Genomic DNA, 14,440 nt, shown 5'->3' on the forward strand with positions numbered 1-14,440 from the left:
CTAGATTATCATGACCACAAGGTTTGTCAGATTTCAACTCAGACAATAGATTTTCAATTTCCAATACATTAGTGACTGAGAATTCAAATTTACATTTTTTGTCCTGCATGATATCATTTTTAATAAGTGACTCAGATAGAATACAATTTACAGGCAGCATGCCATTTCTTATAGTATCAACTTTACTTATGAAATAATTGTTGAAGTAATCAGCAATTTCTTTGGGCTTGGTGATAAAGCCTTCACCTGATTCAATAAATGCTGGTGTTTTTCCCATTTTATCTCTACCCATGATTTGATTGAGAGTACTCCAAAGTTGTTTTCCATCATGTTTAATTTCTTCAATTCTAGATTGGTAGTACACCCTTTTTTTCTGTTTATTTAATTTGGTGACTTTGTTTCTTAAAGAGTGATATGCTAGCCAGTCCTCTGAGCTACCTGAATCTACTGCAACTCTTTTCCGTATATCTCTATCTTTCATCAAGTTTCTCAGGTCAGAGTCAAGCCAAGGGGCTTTGACAGATCTGACGGTGAGCTTCTTGATGGGTGCATGCTTATCGCAGACAGAAGAAAATGACTTCATGAATTCATGCAGAGCTGCTTCAGTATGCTTTGACTCAAATACACTGCCCCACTGTATGTTATGTACGTCTTCAATAAAGGCATTATCACAGAAATGTTTGTAGAGTCTCTTATACATAATTGTAGGTCCAACTTTGGGGACTTTCACTTTTCTTGCAATAGCAATCATGTTATGATCACTAAATCCAATTGGCACAGAAACAACCTTTGAGCATTTATCTACTGAATTAGTAAAAAGATGATCTATGCAAGTTGAAGACAATACACCTGAATTGTTCATATTTATTCTGGTTGGTAGATTTATCATTTGAGTTAGGTTACATACAGTCCAGCTTCTCAGGAAAATCATATAGTAGATGTAGATGCCCATGTCGGCTGTTCAGATTTACTTTACAAAAGAGAAGTGTAGGGTACTTCTCTTGTTGCCTTATTTGTATTTGACTTTATTAAATGTATTTATATTATCATTTGGTGCAGCCGGGCCGGAGCAGGAGGGGATAGAAAGAGAAAAAAGGAAGACAGAGGGGGAAAATGTGGGGACAAGAGGGGGATTAGACAGAGAGACAAAAACAACAAAAGTAAACACAACAATAACAACACCTACTCAGTGGCCTAGTGGTTAGACTGTCCGCCCTGAGATCGGTGGGTTGTGAGTTCCGAGTCATACCAAAGACTATAAAAATGGGAGCCATTACCTCCCTGCTTGGCACTCAGCATCAAGGGTTGGAATTGGGGGTTAAATCACCAAAAATGATTCCCGGGCGCGGCCACCGCTGCTGCTTATTGCTCCCCTCACCTCCCAGGGGGTGATCAAGGGTGATGGGTCAAATGCAGAGAATAATTTCGCCACACCTAGTGTGTGTGTGACAATCAGTGGTACTTTAACTTTAACTTAACAACAACAATAGAGCAACATCAGCAAATAGGATATGTACAAATATGATGGTAAAAGTGATAGCAAAGAAGCAGTTAGTGAAATAAATAATAATACAGAAATGACAATGAGCATTATTACACAATTTTATTACAGCAATACAAATACCAATAGAAATAGCGCTATTGATAATGAATATTACCAATAATTGACCTCTATTATCAACAATACAGTTGTTCAAATGCAACAATACATATACGTAATGATAACTAGAAATACAAAAGAAAGCAGAAAACCGAAGGGGAAGAAAGAGAAGCCACTAATATTAACCTTGTAGATTGTTATAGTACACTTAAGCTTTGTCAGTGTGTGCCCAGTTTACCCTAGGGCAACAACGTTAATATATGTTTGATGGAACGTGATTATGTGTATGAGTGTATGTATGTATATGTACTTGTATATGTACAGTATGTGTATATGTGTTTGTACAGTGAATTTATATGTACATGTATGTGTACAGTGTTTCCCATAAACTACCAAGATACCTGTGGCGGTGGGGGCGTGGCTATGGGCGTGGTCACATTGACATCATCGAGTAATTTGCATAATTTACTACAACGATATGATTTTCTCTAAAAAGGCTCAAAAAATGTATACTTACTAATTAATAATAACAGTTTTGTTTTAAACGTCCATCCATCCATCCATTTTACAATATAATTACAATACTTTATGTACATATTTATATACAGATTTGAACAATAAGTTATTCACTGAAATATATTTATTAATTGTGGTTCTTACAAAAAATATATCTTATAAAATATAAAAGCTAAAATGTCTCTTAAAGCTCTGCCCCTTTAATTAGTGCATACTAAATAATTTAACTTTAGCCTACTACTACAACCATATTACCGGTATTTACCAGCAACATAAAGTGAAACAGAGGCACAGGTGTCCTGCCACAGTCAGTAACAAATAAACAGAAAACAGTAGTGGTCAAATACAAATAAGGCAACAAGAGAAGTATCCTACACTTCTCTTTTGTAAAGTAAATCTGAACAGCCTATATGGGCATCTACCGGTACATCAACTATATGATTTGCCTGAAAAGCTGAACAGGACAAAAAAAAAAAAATATATATATATATATTTTTTTTAATTTGTGGCGGATGTAATTTTTTCGTGGCGGACCGCCACAAATAAATGAATGTGTGGGAAACACTGCTGTATATGTATGTTTGTACAGTGAATATATATGTACAGTATGTACATATGTATGTTTGTACAGTGAATTTATATGTACATGTATGTGTATATGTATGTGTACATATACATGTATACGCCACCCCCCCCCCCCCCCCCCCGCCCACCTCAACCTCCTCATGCTCTCTCAGGGAGAGCATGTCCAAAATTCCAAACTGCTGTTTTGAGGCATGTTTAAAAAAATAATGCACTTTGTGACTTCAATAATAAATATGGCAGTGCCATGTTGGCATTTTCTTCCATAACTTGAGTTGATTTATTTTGGAAAACCTTGTTACATTGTTTAATGCATCCAGCGGGGCATCACAACAAAATTAGGCATAATAATGTGTTAATTCCACGACTGTATATATCGGAATCGGTAATTAATAGTTGGACAATATCGGAATATCGGATATCTGCAAAAAAGCCATTATCGGACATCTCTATCATTAATGATGTCTAGGATTAAAGGTTTGTGCAGTGTGCATCAGTTGAAAGACAGAGTGGGGAAAATAAGTTACCAATATAAGCAAAACCGAAAGAATAACTTTCAAAATAAGAGTTGGGTAAAAGACTAAACACACCTTAAGCCATCACAGTCCACACAAAATGACTTGGCGGGCCACATTTGGCCTGCTGGCCTTGGGTTAGAACTTAGTCTTATCTTGTTTTGCTACTTTACAACTTGAGCTCAATTAGCGGTTATCATCACTTCCTGTCTCCTCCGTGTGTAGCTTTAGCATACTTAGCTGTTCCTTGTTCTACTAATCTGTGCATTTGCAAAGTTTGAAACTTTTTTTATAAACTTACATTTCTCTAAGTTAAGGCAGCTCAGAAAAAATAAATAAATACACAGTTAAGCCCAAAATTATTGATATTTTGTTTTGATAGTTACAATTTGACAAAAACTAAGTAAGGACAAAGCATTGCTTTTAATGTCATCCAGTATTAGTTGTTACAGTGTAAGTACATGAATATAGCGCATGTAACATACTCCGCTGCAGTAGATGGCAGTATGCACCTTTCATGTCATTGCTGCAAGCTGCCCTTAAACTAAAGGAAGAATTGGTCAAAGGTTATTTGATATCAAAGAGCTGCTACTTCAAAGAGCAGGATCTTTTAAATCCGGATCCTTCGTGATCCACCCATCACTGGGTGTTGGGAGGAAATGGTAACAACGTCTTCATCTCTGCGCTGCTGACCTGTCTCCGCTCAAGATGATCTCCTGCTGGGCCCACTATGGACTGGACTCTCACTATTATGTTAGATCCACTATGGACTGGACTCTCACACTATTATGTTAGATCTACTATGGACTGGACTCTCACTATTATGTTAGATCCACTATGGACTGGACTCTCACACTATTATGTTAGATCTACTATGGACTGGACTCTCACTATTATGTTAGATCCACTACGGACTGGACTCTCACACTATTATGTTAGATCTACTAAGGACTGGACTCTCACTATTATGTTAGATCCACTATGGACTGGACTCTCTCTCTATTATGTTAGATCCACTATGGACTGGACTCTCACTATTATGTTAGATCCACTACGGACTGGACTCTCACTATTATGTTAGATCCACTATGGCCTGGACTCTCACTATTATGTTAGATCCACTACGGACTGGACTCTCACTATTATGTTAGATCCACTACGGACTGGACTCTCACTATTATGTTAGATCCACTATGGCCTGGACTCTCACTATTATGTTAGATCCACTACGGACTGGACTCTCACTATTATGTTAGATCCACTATGGACTGGACTCTCACTATTATGTTAGATCCACTATGGACTGGACTCTCACACTATTATGCTAGATCCACTATGAACTGGACTCTCACAATATTATGCTAGATCCACTATGGACTGGACTCTCACAATATTATGCTAGATCCCCCACATCTGCGGTCCCCTCCAATGTTTCTCATTGTCATACCATTGGGTTGAGTTTTTTCTTCCCCTCATGTGGGATCAGAGCCAATGATGTCGTTGTGGCTTGTGCAGCCCTTTGAGACACTCGTGATTTAGGGCTATATAAATAAACATTGATTGATTGATTGATAAAATGAGTGATTGATCTATTTTCTATTTGACATAAAAAGCAATGTGTTGAAAGCCTCTGCATGAGTTTAGATATAGAAACAAGTTGCAAGATGAGAATGTATGAATGGCTTTGATGTGTATATCTGGAGCTTTGTTTATAATGAAAAAGTATATTTTGCACAATAAAAATATTTTATTAACATGACATGTGGGAAGAAGTTTCTACTTTAACTCAGTTACATACTACATGACTTCTTCACTACTCAGTGGCCTAGTGGTTAGAGTGTCCGCCCTGAGATCAGTAGGTTGTTAGTTCAAACCCCGGCCGAGTCATACCAAAGACTATAAAAATGGGAGCCATTACCTCCCTGCTTGGCACTCAGCATTAAAGGCCTGCTGAAATGAGATTTTCTTATTTAAACGGGGGTAGCAGGTCCATTCTATGTGTCATACTTGATCATTTCGCGATATTGCCATATTTTTGCTGAAAGGATTTAGTAGAGAACATCGACGATTAAGTTTGCAACTTTTGGTCGCTGATAAAATAGCCTTGCCTGTACCGGAAGAAGCGTGACATCACAGGTTGTGGAGCTCCTCACATCTGCACATTGTTTACAATCATGGCCACCAGCAGCGAGAGCGATACGGACCGAGAAAGCGACGATTACCCCATTAATTTGAGCGAGGATGAAAGATTTGTGGATGAGGAAAGTGAGAGTGAAGGATTAGAGGGCAGTGGCAGCGATTCAGATAGGGAAGATGCTGTGAGAGGCGGGTGGGACCTGATATTCAGCTGGGAAGGACTACAACAGTAAATAAACACAAGACATATATATACTCTATTAGCCACAACACAACCAGGCTTATATTTAATATGCCACAAATTAATCCCGCGTAACAAACACCTCCTCCCTCCCGTCCATATAACCCGCCAATACAAATCAAACACCCGCACAACACACTCAATCCCACAGCCCAAAGTACCGTTCACCTCCGCAAAGTTCATACAGCACATATATTTCCCCAAAGTTACGTACGTGACATGCACATAGCGGCACGCACGTACGGGCAAGCGATCAAATGTTTGGAAGCCGCAGCTGCGTACTCACGGTAGCGCGTATCCAACTCAAAGTCCTCCTGGTAAGAGTCTCTGTTGTCCAAGTTCTCCACAAGCATGCGTATCCAACTCAAAGTCCTCCTAGTAAGAGTCTCCATTGTCCCAGTTCTCCACAGGCCAATGGTAAAGTTTGACTGTCATATTTCGGGAATGTAAACAATGAAACACCGGCTACGTGTTTGTGTTGCTGCAGCCGGCCGCTAATACACCGCTTCCCACCTACAGCTTTCTTCTTTGCTGTCTTCATTGTTCATTAAACAAACTGCAAAAGATTCACCAACACAGATGTCCAGAATACTGTGGAATTTTGCGATGAAAACAGACGACTTAATAGCTGGCCACAATGGTGTCCCAAAATGTCCGCTACAATCCGTGACGTCACGCGCAAACGTCATCATACCGAGACGTTTTCAGCAGGATATTCCGCGGGAAATTTAAAATTGCACTTTACTAATCTAACCCAGCCGTATTGGCATGTGTTGCAATGTTAAGATTTCATCATTGATATATGAACTATCAGACTGCGTGGTCAGTAGTAGTGGCTTTCAGTAGGCCTTTAAGGGTTGGAATTGGGGTTTAAATCACCAAAAATTATTGCCGGGTGCGGCCACAGCTGCTGCTCACTGCTCCCCTCACCTAGATCTTCCTGCAAAAAGCAGATACGAGAAAAAAATCTAACTATGAAATGAAATAGGTCCCTAAAGATTCGTTGAGTAATATCAAGGATTATCCGTCGGTGGCGTTCCCAGACATGTGGAACTATCTTGAGTTCCAGACATCATTCTACACCACAAAGGACATGAAAGCTTAAGAAGGCATGCATGGCTACAATTTATTTGTGTGTGGCTGGGTCAAGTAAAATAGTATCAAGACTCTCGCTGATAAATCATGCATGGTTTTTGTTCGGGTAAGGTTGGATTTTATCATTCAACGTTGCGTCTTGCGAGGACGCGTCCATGTAAACAAACAAGGACTAGGACCCCACATCTGCCACCCGTGACTGCATATCCATTTAACTAACTAACTATTATTCAATCATCACCATATTTGATTTTTGTCCTGTTGTTGGTTAATAAAAGTCCACAACCATAAAATACTTCCAGTAAGATGTGTAATAAGAGCTATAAATGATTTAGATATTATAGTTTTTTATGCATATATTTTATTAGGCCAACCTCACATAATGTGGATAGTTGGCATAAGAGCTGCAAAGTAAAATACAGTAACACCCCATTTGTGTTCTATGTTCTGCAGACGTCCAGCGGGTGTCAGCGGGGAGTCATGAAGAGATTCCCTCCGGGCAGCAGGAGTGGCACACCAGTGTGGGACAGAAGGAGCTACAGGCCCCCTCTCACATTAAAGAGGGGCAGCTTCATGATGAAGATGAAGCTCAGTCCTTACAGCTTCATCACAGTCAAAGTGAGGAGAATCGAGGGGCGGAGCTTGTAAGTCAACACATCACAGAAGCTGATGGAGAGCATTGTGAAGATACAAAGTCAGAACCAGACAGCATCTTTGCTCCACTGTCAGACATGGACGACATGATGTCAGACTCTTCTGATCACAGCGACCACATCCAAAAACCTTTGGAGAGTAAAAAAAATTCTAAAGGTGATACGAGGCATCACACTAACAACAAACACTTTGACTGCTCTGAATGTGGGAAATCATTTAGACGGAAGACTAATTTTACACAACACATGAGAATACATACCGGAGAGAAACCTTTTACTTGCTCTGTTTGTAAGAAGAGTTTCTCCTCAAAGCTGAACATGACCAGACACATGACAACGCACACTGGAGAGAAACCTTTTAGTTGCTCAGCTTGTAAGAAGAGTTTCTCAAGAAAGCATTACCTGACCAGACACATGATAATACATACTGGAGAGAAACCTTTTTCTTGCTCTGTTTGTAAGAAGAGTTTCTCCAGAAAGGTTGACATTACCCCACACATGAGAACACATACTGGAGAGAAACCTTTTAGTTGCTCTGTTTGTAAGAAGCGTTTCTCCAGAAAGCGCAACATGACCACACACATGACAACACACACTGGAGAAAAACCTTTTCTGTGCTCAGTGTGTCCCAAAAGATTCTCCATAAATCAGCGAATGATAAGACACATGAGAACACACACTGGAGAGAAACCTTTTCCGTGCTCAGTGTGTCCCAAAAGATTCTCCTTAAATCATCATATGATAAGACACATGAGAACACACACTGGAGAGAAACCTTTTACTCGCTCAGCTTTTGCTAAAAGATCCATCACTAAGAAGGGAATTATATTACACATGAGAACACACACAGGTGAGAAACCGTTTAGTTGCACTGTATGTGATAAAGGGTTCAAGTTTAAGTATCAGGTCAGTAGACACAAGTGTGCAACAGTCATGGAAGCTGCAGGGATTTAAAAACACTTAAACAGTGATTGTGCTAAATGTAGTTTAAAAACACAGCATGTTTAACATGAATGTATATTTGATGTTGTATGTAGTGCTTCTCATCTTCTAGTCTTATATGTTGTCCTGGAATTACTTTTTAAGTTGTGTACATTTATTGAATATTATATATGTTGCTACTATTTTATTCTATTTTCTCATCTTTGAAGAGAGGACATCTTATTATTTTCATTATTTTTTTTTCACATATTTTTTCCATTGCATTTTATTGATGTTATTATCCAATTAGAAGTATGAATGAATAAAATTGTTAACAAATTGCGGACTCTGGTAAATTAGCAGCATTGTTACATCATGGATGTTAACTACTGCAAAACATCAACAAAGAAGAAAAAGGCTGAAGTTAGCAACACATCACTGAACTTTAGAGCCATCGTGAGTGGAGTTGCTTGTTTTTATTGCTGCATTTGTACTTATTTCACCTAACATCTTCACTTTTAATCCTAAAGTCTTCAAATATATTGTTGTAGGCTTCTAAGATTTATGTTTCTGATGTGTGTGTAGTCTGTGGAAAGGGTTGTTGTCCCTTGTGGATTCATTTGTTTACATGCACAGATACATCATCATCATCATCATCATCATCATCATCATCATCATTATCATCATCATCATCATCATCATCATCGTACGTCACCCGTTCACTACTGGACGAAACCTTAGCATTAATGTTTTAATATAAGTGTGACCTCATTATTCCTTGATAATACGACTAATAATACAGCTTTAAGCACTGTATTAGAGTGCCTCTTGTAGTACTCAAACTCGCCACACTGAGAAGTAGGGGCGATCGTGAGCTAGCAGATGCATGTTGCTATCATGTTTTATCAGCGAGGAAGACAGCATTTATGTTTACTTTTTTATAAGATCGAAGTTTTATTGCTCTGCTGAATAAATGAATCACTATGGCTGCCAATATGGAGGATTATTTATATATTTAAAAACAAATACTTTCCTTAACAGGTAGCAAAATGACACCACAAAAAGTGAACTAGCAGCAGGACCCAGTAAACATTTTCTTAATTGACTAATTAATTAACTATAAAGAGTAACATGACAGTGGATATTTCACAAGAGTTCACCAAAAACTGGAAATTGGGAATGCTACGTAAAATCCTTCAGTGATTTTTAAGATGCAGACGAACGAGGTGGCACCGTGCAGTAAAAAAAAAAAGGGATATTTATTGATAAAAGAACAAAAACCAAGAGCAACAGGGAACTATGAAGAAAACAAAACAAACTGCTGAAACCCAGCAAAACACTCACAGGAAATGTGGAGCAGACGGCATCCACAAAGGAAGTGCGTACTAGAGCTCGTTATCAAAAAGCATAGTCGATCGTCACCCGTGAACAAAGAATAATGTCCGGACAACAAAGGTAGCAAAAAGCAGCCACGGGAAAATACCAACAAAACCGGAAAAGCCGCCAAAATAAAAGCACAGGACAGGAACTAAAACACTAATGTTGAGTATTATACTCTGCGACTGTTTTTTTGTGATATTGACCACGTTGGGATTCCGGTCAGAAAACACACGGTCATCATTTGGACTCTTCCAACTTTAATGGTGTATATTGGTTTAGGTTAGGTTCATTTGGTATCTGTAAACCACAAGCAAACACTCATCAACATTTATGTCATGTAACTAAACAACAATATATATATTATGCCTATATACATATGCTCAAAGTAAAGTACTAGAGACATATTATATTGCATTTCCACAATGGCATGTGAGCTAGCCACATTAGCAGCAGCAATGCTATCCTTAAAGGCCTACTGAAAGCTACTACTAGCGACCACGCAGTCTGATAGTTTATATATCAATGATGAAATCTTAAGATTGCAACACATGCCAATACGGCCGGGTTAACTTATTAAGTGCAATTTTAAATTTCCCGCTAAACTTCCGGTTGGAAACGTCTATGCATGATGCGTATGCGCATGACGTCACGATGGCAACGGAAGTATTCGTACCCAATGTGTCACCATACAAACTGCTCTGTTTTCATCGAACAATTCCACAGTATTCTGGACATCTGTGTTGGTGAATCTTTTGCAATTTGTTTAATGAACAATGGAGACTGCAAAGAAGAAAGTTGTAGGTGGGATCGGTGTATTAGCGGCTGGCTGTAGCAACACAACAAGGAGTACTTACTTGGATAGCAGACGCCTAGCCGATGCTAGCCGCCAACCGCATCTGTGATCGGGTGAAGTCCTTCGTCGCGCCGTCAATCGCTGGAACGCAGGTGAGCACGGGTGTTGATGAGCAGATGAGGGCTGGCTGGCGTAGGTGGAGCGCTAATGTTTTTATCATAGCTCTGTGAGGTCCGGTTGCTAAGTTGCTAAGTTAGCTTCAGCGCCGTTAGCAACAGCATTGTTAAGCTTTGCCAGGCTGAGAATTATTAACCGTGTAGTTACATGTCCATGGTTTAATAGTATTGTTGATCTTCTGTCTATCCTCAGTCAGGGATTTATTTATTTTGTTTCTATCTGCATTTGAGCCAGATGCTATCACGTTAGCTCAGTAGCTAAAGAGCTTCGCTGATGTATTGTCGTGGAGATAAAAGTCACTGTGAATGTCCATTTTGCGTTCTTGACTCTCATTTTCAAGAGGATATAGTATCCGAGGTGGTTTAAAATACAAATCCGTGATCCACAATTGAAAAAGGAGAGAGTGTGGAATCCAATGAACCCTTGTACCTAAGTTACGGTCAGAGCGAAAAAAGATACGTCCTGCACTGCCTCTCTAGTTCTTCACTCTAACATTCCTCATCCATGAATCTTTCATCCTCGCTCAAATTAATGGGGTAATCGTCGCTTTCTCGGTCCGAATCTCTCTCGCTCCATTGTAAACAACGGGGAATTGTGAGGAATCCTTCCTCCTGTGATGTCACGCTACTTCCGGTATAGGCAAGGCTTTTTTTTATCAGCGACCAAAAGTTGAGAACTTTATCGTCGTTGTTCTGTACTAAATCCTTTCAGCAAAGATATGGCAATATCGCGAAATGATCAAGTATGACACCTAGAATGGATCTGCTATCCCCGTTTGAATAAAAAAAATTCATTTCAGTAGGCCTTTAACAGGGAGATGTTAGCTCGTAGCATTCTGAAAACACAGCACCAATAATATTAATAAAACACCCCTAAATGTTACACAAACAGAGTGGTGTCTATTAACAAACTAAATGAGTCTTATATAATCACCAACATACTCACATCGTCAAAGACTAGAGCACCGATTAAACGTAGCAGAGAAACAAGTTACCACACATTCACACACGTCAAAAGGGAAGCAGAAGTGACACTGTCATGAAATGCTTCAAAATAAAGTATCTGAAAACGTAGATGAACATGGAGAATTCTTAACAACTAAACACCGGAGAACACTAACAAACGCAAACAATAACCAGATGTGACAAATGGACTCTCAGAAATGAGCTGAGCCAAGATTGACACCCTGGATAATGACGGATAAGCAATCTAGTGTCATGTCAGCACACTGTGAGCAACAGTGTGCTGACCTTTTGATGATATTATGGACCGTAGATGTTGAAATTCCTACATTTCTTGCAATTGCACTTTAAGAAGCGTTGTTCTTAAACTGTTTGACTATTTGCTCACGCAGTTGTGGACAAAGGGGTGTACCTCGCCCCATCCTTTCTTGTGAAAGACTGAGCATTTTTTGGGAAGCTGTTTTTATACCCAATCATGGCACCCACCTGTTCCCAATTAGCCTGCACACCTGTGGGATGTTCCAAATAAGTGTTTGATGAGCATTCCTCAACTTTATCAGTATTTATTGCCACCTTTCCCAACTTCTTTGTCACGTGTTGCTGGCATCAAATTCTAAAGTTAATGATTATTTGCAAAAAAAAAAAATGTTTATCCGTTTGAACATCAAATATGTTGTCTTTGTAGCATATTCAACTGAATATGGGTTGAAAATTATTTGCAAATCATTGTTTTCCATTTATATTTACATCTAATATAGGAAACATCGCGGGTGGCAGAGCGGAGAAGCCAGTGGCTCTGGCTAAAGAGGAAAGACCCCAACTGGTCACCAAAATAAATCAATACTCATGGTGAGGCTGGTCAGATGCAGAGGGGGGTGCTTCTGGGACGCCAGAATGCACCGCTGAACCTACTTGAGGCGTCGTGGGCCCAGTCAGCGAAACATCCATGAGAGTGGAGCCCAGTTGAAAACCCTATTGATGCGTCTGCCCAGCCTGCAGCAACATAGATAATAAGTCAGTGTCTTTAAGTCTTCAACACGGGAGGTAGGAGGTGGCACTCTGGATTTTAATATCTTGTCCTGTGTATTTGGAAACATTCACCCTGGAGTCATCCAGTGACTGCCGTGAATAGAGTGGCTGACAACAAGGGAAAGACCATGTGACTGCTGGAAAGACAGCTGACAGGAGGAAATAGACCCCACCGGGGCAGGGATGGGCTAGCTACCCATGTCGCCAGGATCCAATAAGTATTTTGGAGACACCCACCAATTGCTACAGACACAACTAAAGAAAGAACACCCCTAGAGTCTGCGAGAGCGGGGGCGTAAGATGACTCATCGATGGATACCATGGTTTTAGACCCAGGAACGGAAATGACTACGAGCAAGACTGGCACTGAACAAGAACCAGGCACAGTATTATCACCAACATTGGAGAAAAGGCTCCAGGTCTGTTCCTGTGGTTGGAAGAAAATAACATCTTCACAGGGCTTTAAAATACATCAAGGAAAGAAAGGGTGCATGAGAGAAGGAAAACAGGGATCTCGCATTGATAAGTACTTCTTGAGAAGTCAATCAAATCAGTCGAATGACGTCCAGCAACTGGAGTCTCACCAAAGATTGCAGGACATCAGCCGCCCTGAGGAACGAAACTCAAGCACATTGACAGATGCACAGGAATGGTCTTTTTACAAGCCACTAGTAGGATATTCATTAAGTAAGTCCTGAGGTACATGTCCGAAAAACAGAATCTTACTTTCAAGGGGTCATTTGAAAATATCCTGTAGAGCTGAAATAGGTACATCAGTCTTGGAAGTGCGTTCATTTTAATAGAATCAATTCTAGACCTAAGGCTAAAAAATGTTATTAAGTTCCATCGTGCTATGTCATGTTTTAATTTTTTATGTATGGGTAGATAATTGTATGCAGATAATGTTGTAATATATTTCGATAAAATGATGCCCAGGTATTTAAAAGACTCTGTTTGCCATGCCAGGGGGTAACTGCTTCTGATCCCCCTGGTGGGTTATAATTATATGAGAGTAGCTGGGTTTTACCTATATTGATTTTATATCCTGATAATTGACCATACTGTTCAAATTATTGCATTAATTTAGGAAGAGAGTATGTTGGGTGCCAGAGGTAGACTAAAATGTCATCCGCATAGCAGGCCAATTTATACTCTCTCCCTTTAATAATAATTCCCTTAATATCTTCATTGTGTCTGATAGACTGAGCTAGTGGCTCCAGGTAGAATGCAAAGAGTAATGGTGACCATGCACATGCCTGTCTAGAACCCCTTTCTAAGGTAAAACTATTTAATAATTACCCATTGACTTTAATCCTAGCAGCAGGATTGTTATTTAGTGCCTGTATAGTTTTAATAATTATATCCTGGAAGGTAAATTTGTATAGAACTCTGTAAAGAAAATTCCAATTGACCGAGTCAAAGGCATTTTCAGCATCCACACTTATAACAATTGATTCAATGTTTTATGATCCATAATATGTAGTGTCTTTATTATATAATATATATTATATAATCATATAGAAAAGAAGATTCAAAAAGCGGTAAATAAAGTTTAAGAATGGGGAACAGCTTGGGGTTTAAGATTCTCTGTTGGAAAGACTAAAGTCTTGGATTTTACAAAAAGGAAAGATATACAACAGAGAAAGGCAAATACTGGGAAATAAGTTAGCGAAAGAGAAGGTTAGATTACTAATGGAAGATATTTTAGGATTGCAATCACAACACATAGGTTATAAAACATTGTATATACATTTAAAAAAAGACTGGGTTGAATAAAATAATATAGAGTAGGGATCCATTTCCGTCCACACTCCATTTCAATAGGTGGCGGTAATGCGCA

The 14,440-nt window shown here is 39.3% G+C and overlaps 2 protein-coding genes across 7 annotated transcripts in view; one reads left to right on the forward strand and one right to left on the reverse strand.

Annotated features, from left to right (window-relative positions):
* LOC133664736 (zinc finger protein OZF-like) overlaps positions 1 to 14,440 on the reverse strand; it is a 519,603-nt gene that overhangs the window by 287,782 nt on the left and 217,381 nt on the right. The window lies entirely within an intron of this gene.
* Positions 1 to 14,440, forward strand: part of LOC133664739 (zinc finger protein 501-like) — a 178,710-nt gene that overhangs the window by 124,874 nt on the left and 39,396 nt on the right. For 4 of the 5 annotated variants that reach the window (XM_062069621.1, XM_062069623.1, XM_062069628.1 and 1 more), the window contains one exon: positions 7,139 to 8,599. The exons of the other annotated variant lie outside the window; for it this stretch is intronic. In XM_062069621.1, coding sequence (XP_061925605.1) covers positions 7,139 to 8,292 — 1,154 coding nt within the window. In that variant the 3' untranslated portion in view covers positions 8,293 to 8,599. Of the gene's footprint in view, positions 1 to 7,138; positions 8,600 to 14,440 lie in introns of those variants that run through there. 5 annotated transcript variants of the gene reach the window in all.

Source organism: Entelurus aequoreus, linkage group LG14 (assembly GCF_033978785.1).
Source record: "Entelurus aequoreus isolate RoL-2023_Sb linkage group LG14, RoL_Eaeq_v1.1, whole genome shotgun sequence".
NCBI lineage: Eukaryota > Metazoa > Chordata > Actinopteri > Syngnathiformes > Syngnathidae > Entelurus > Entelurus aequoreus.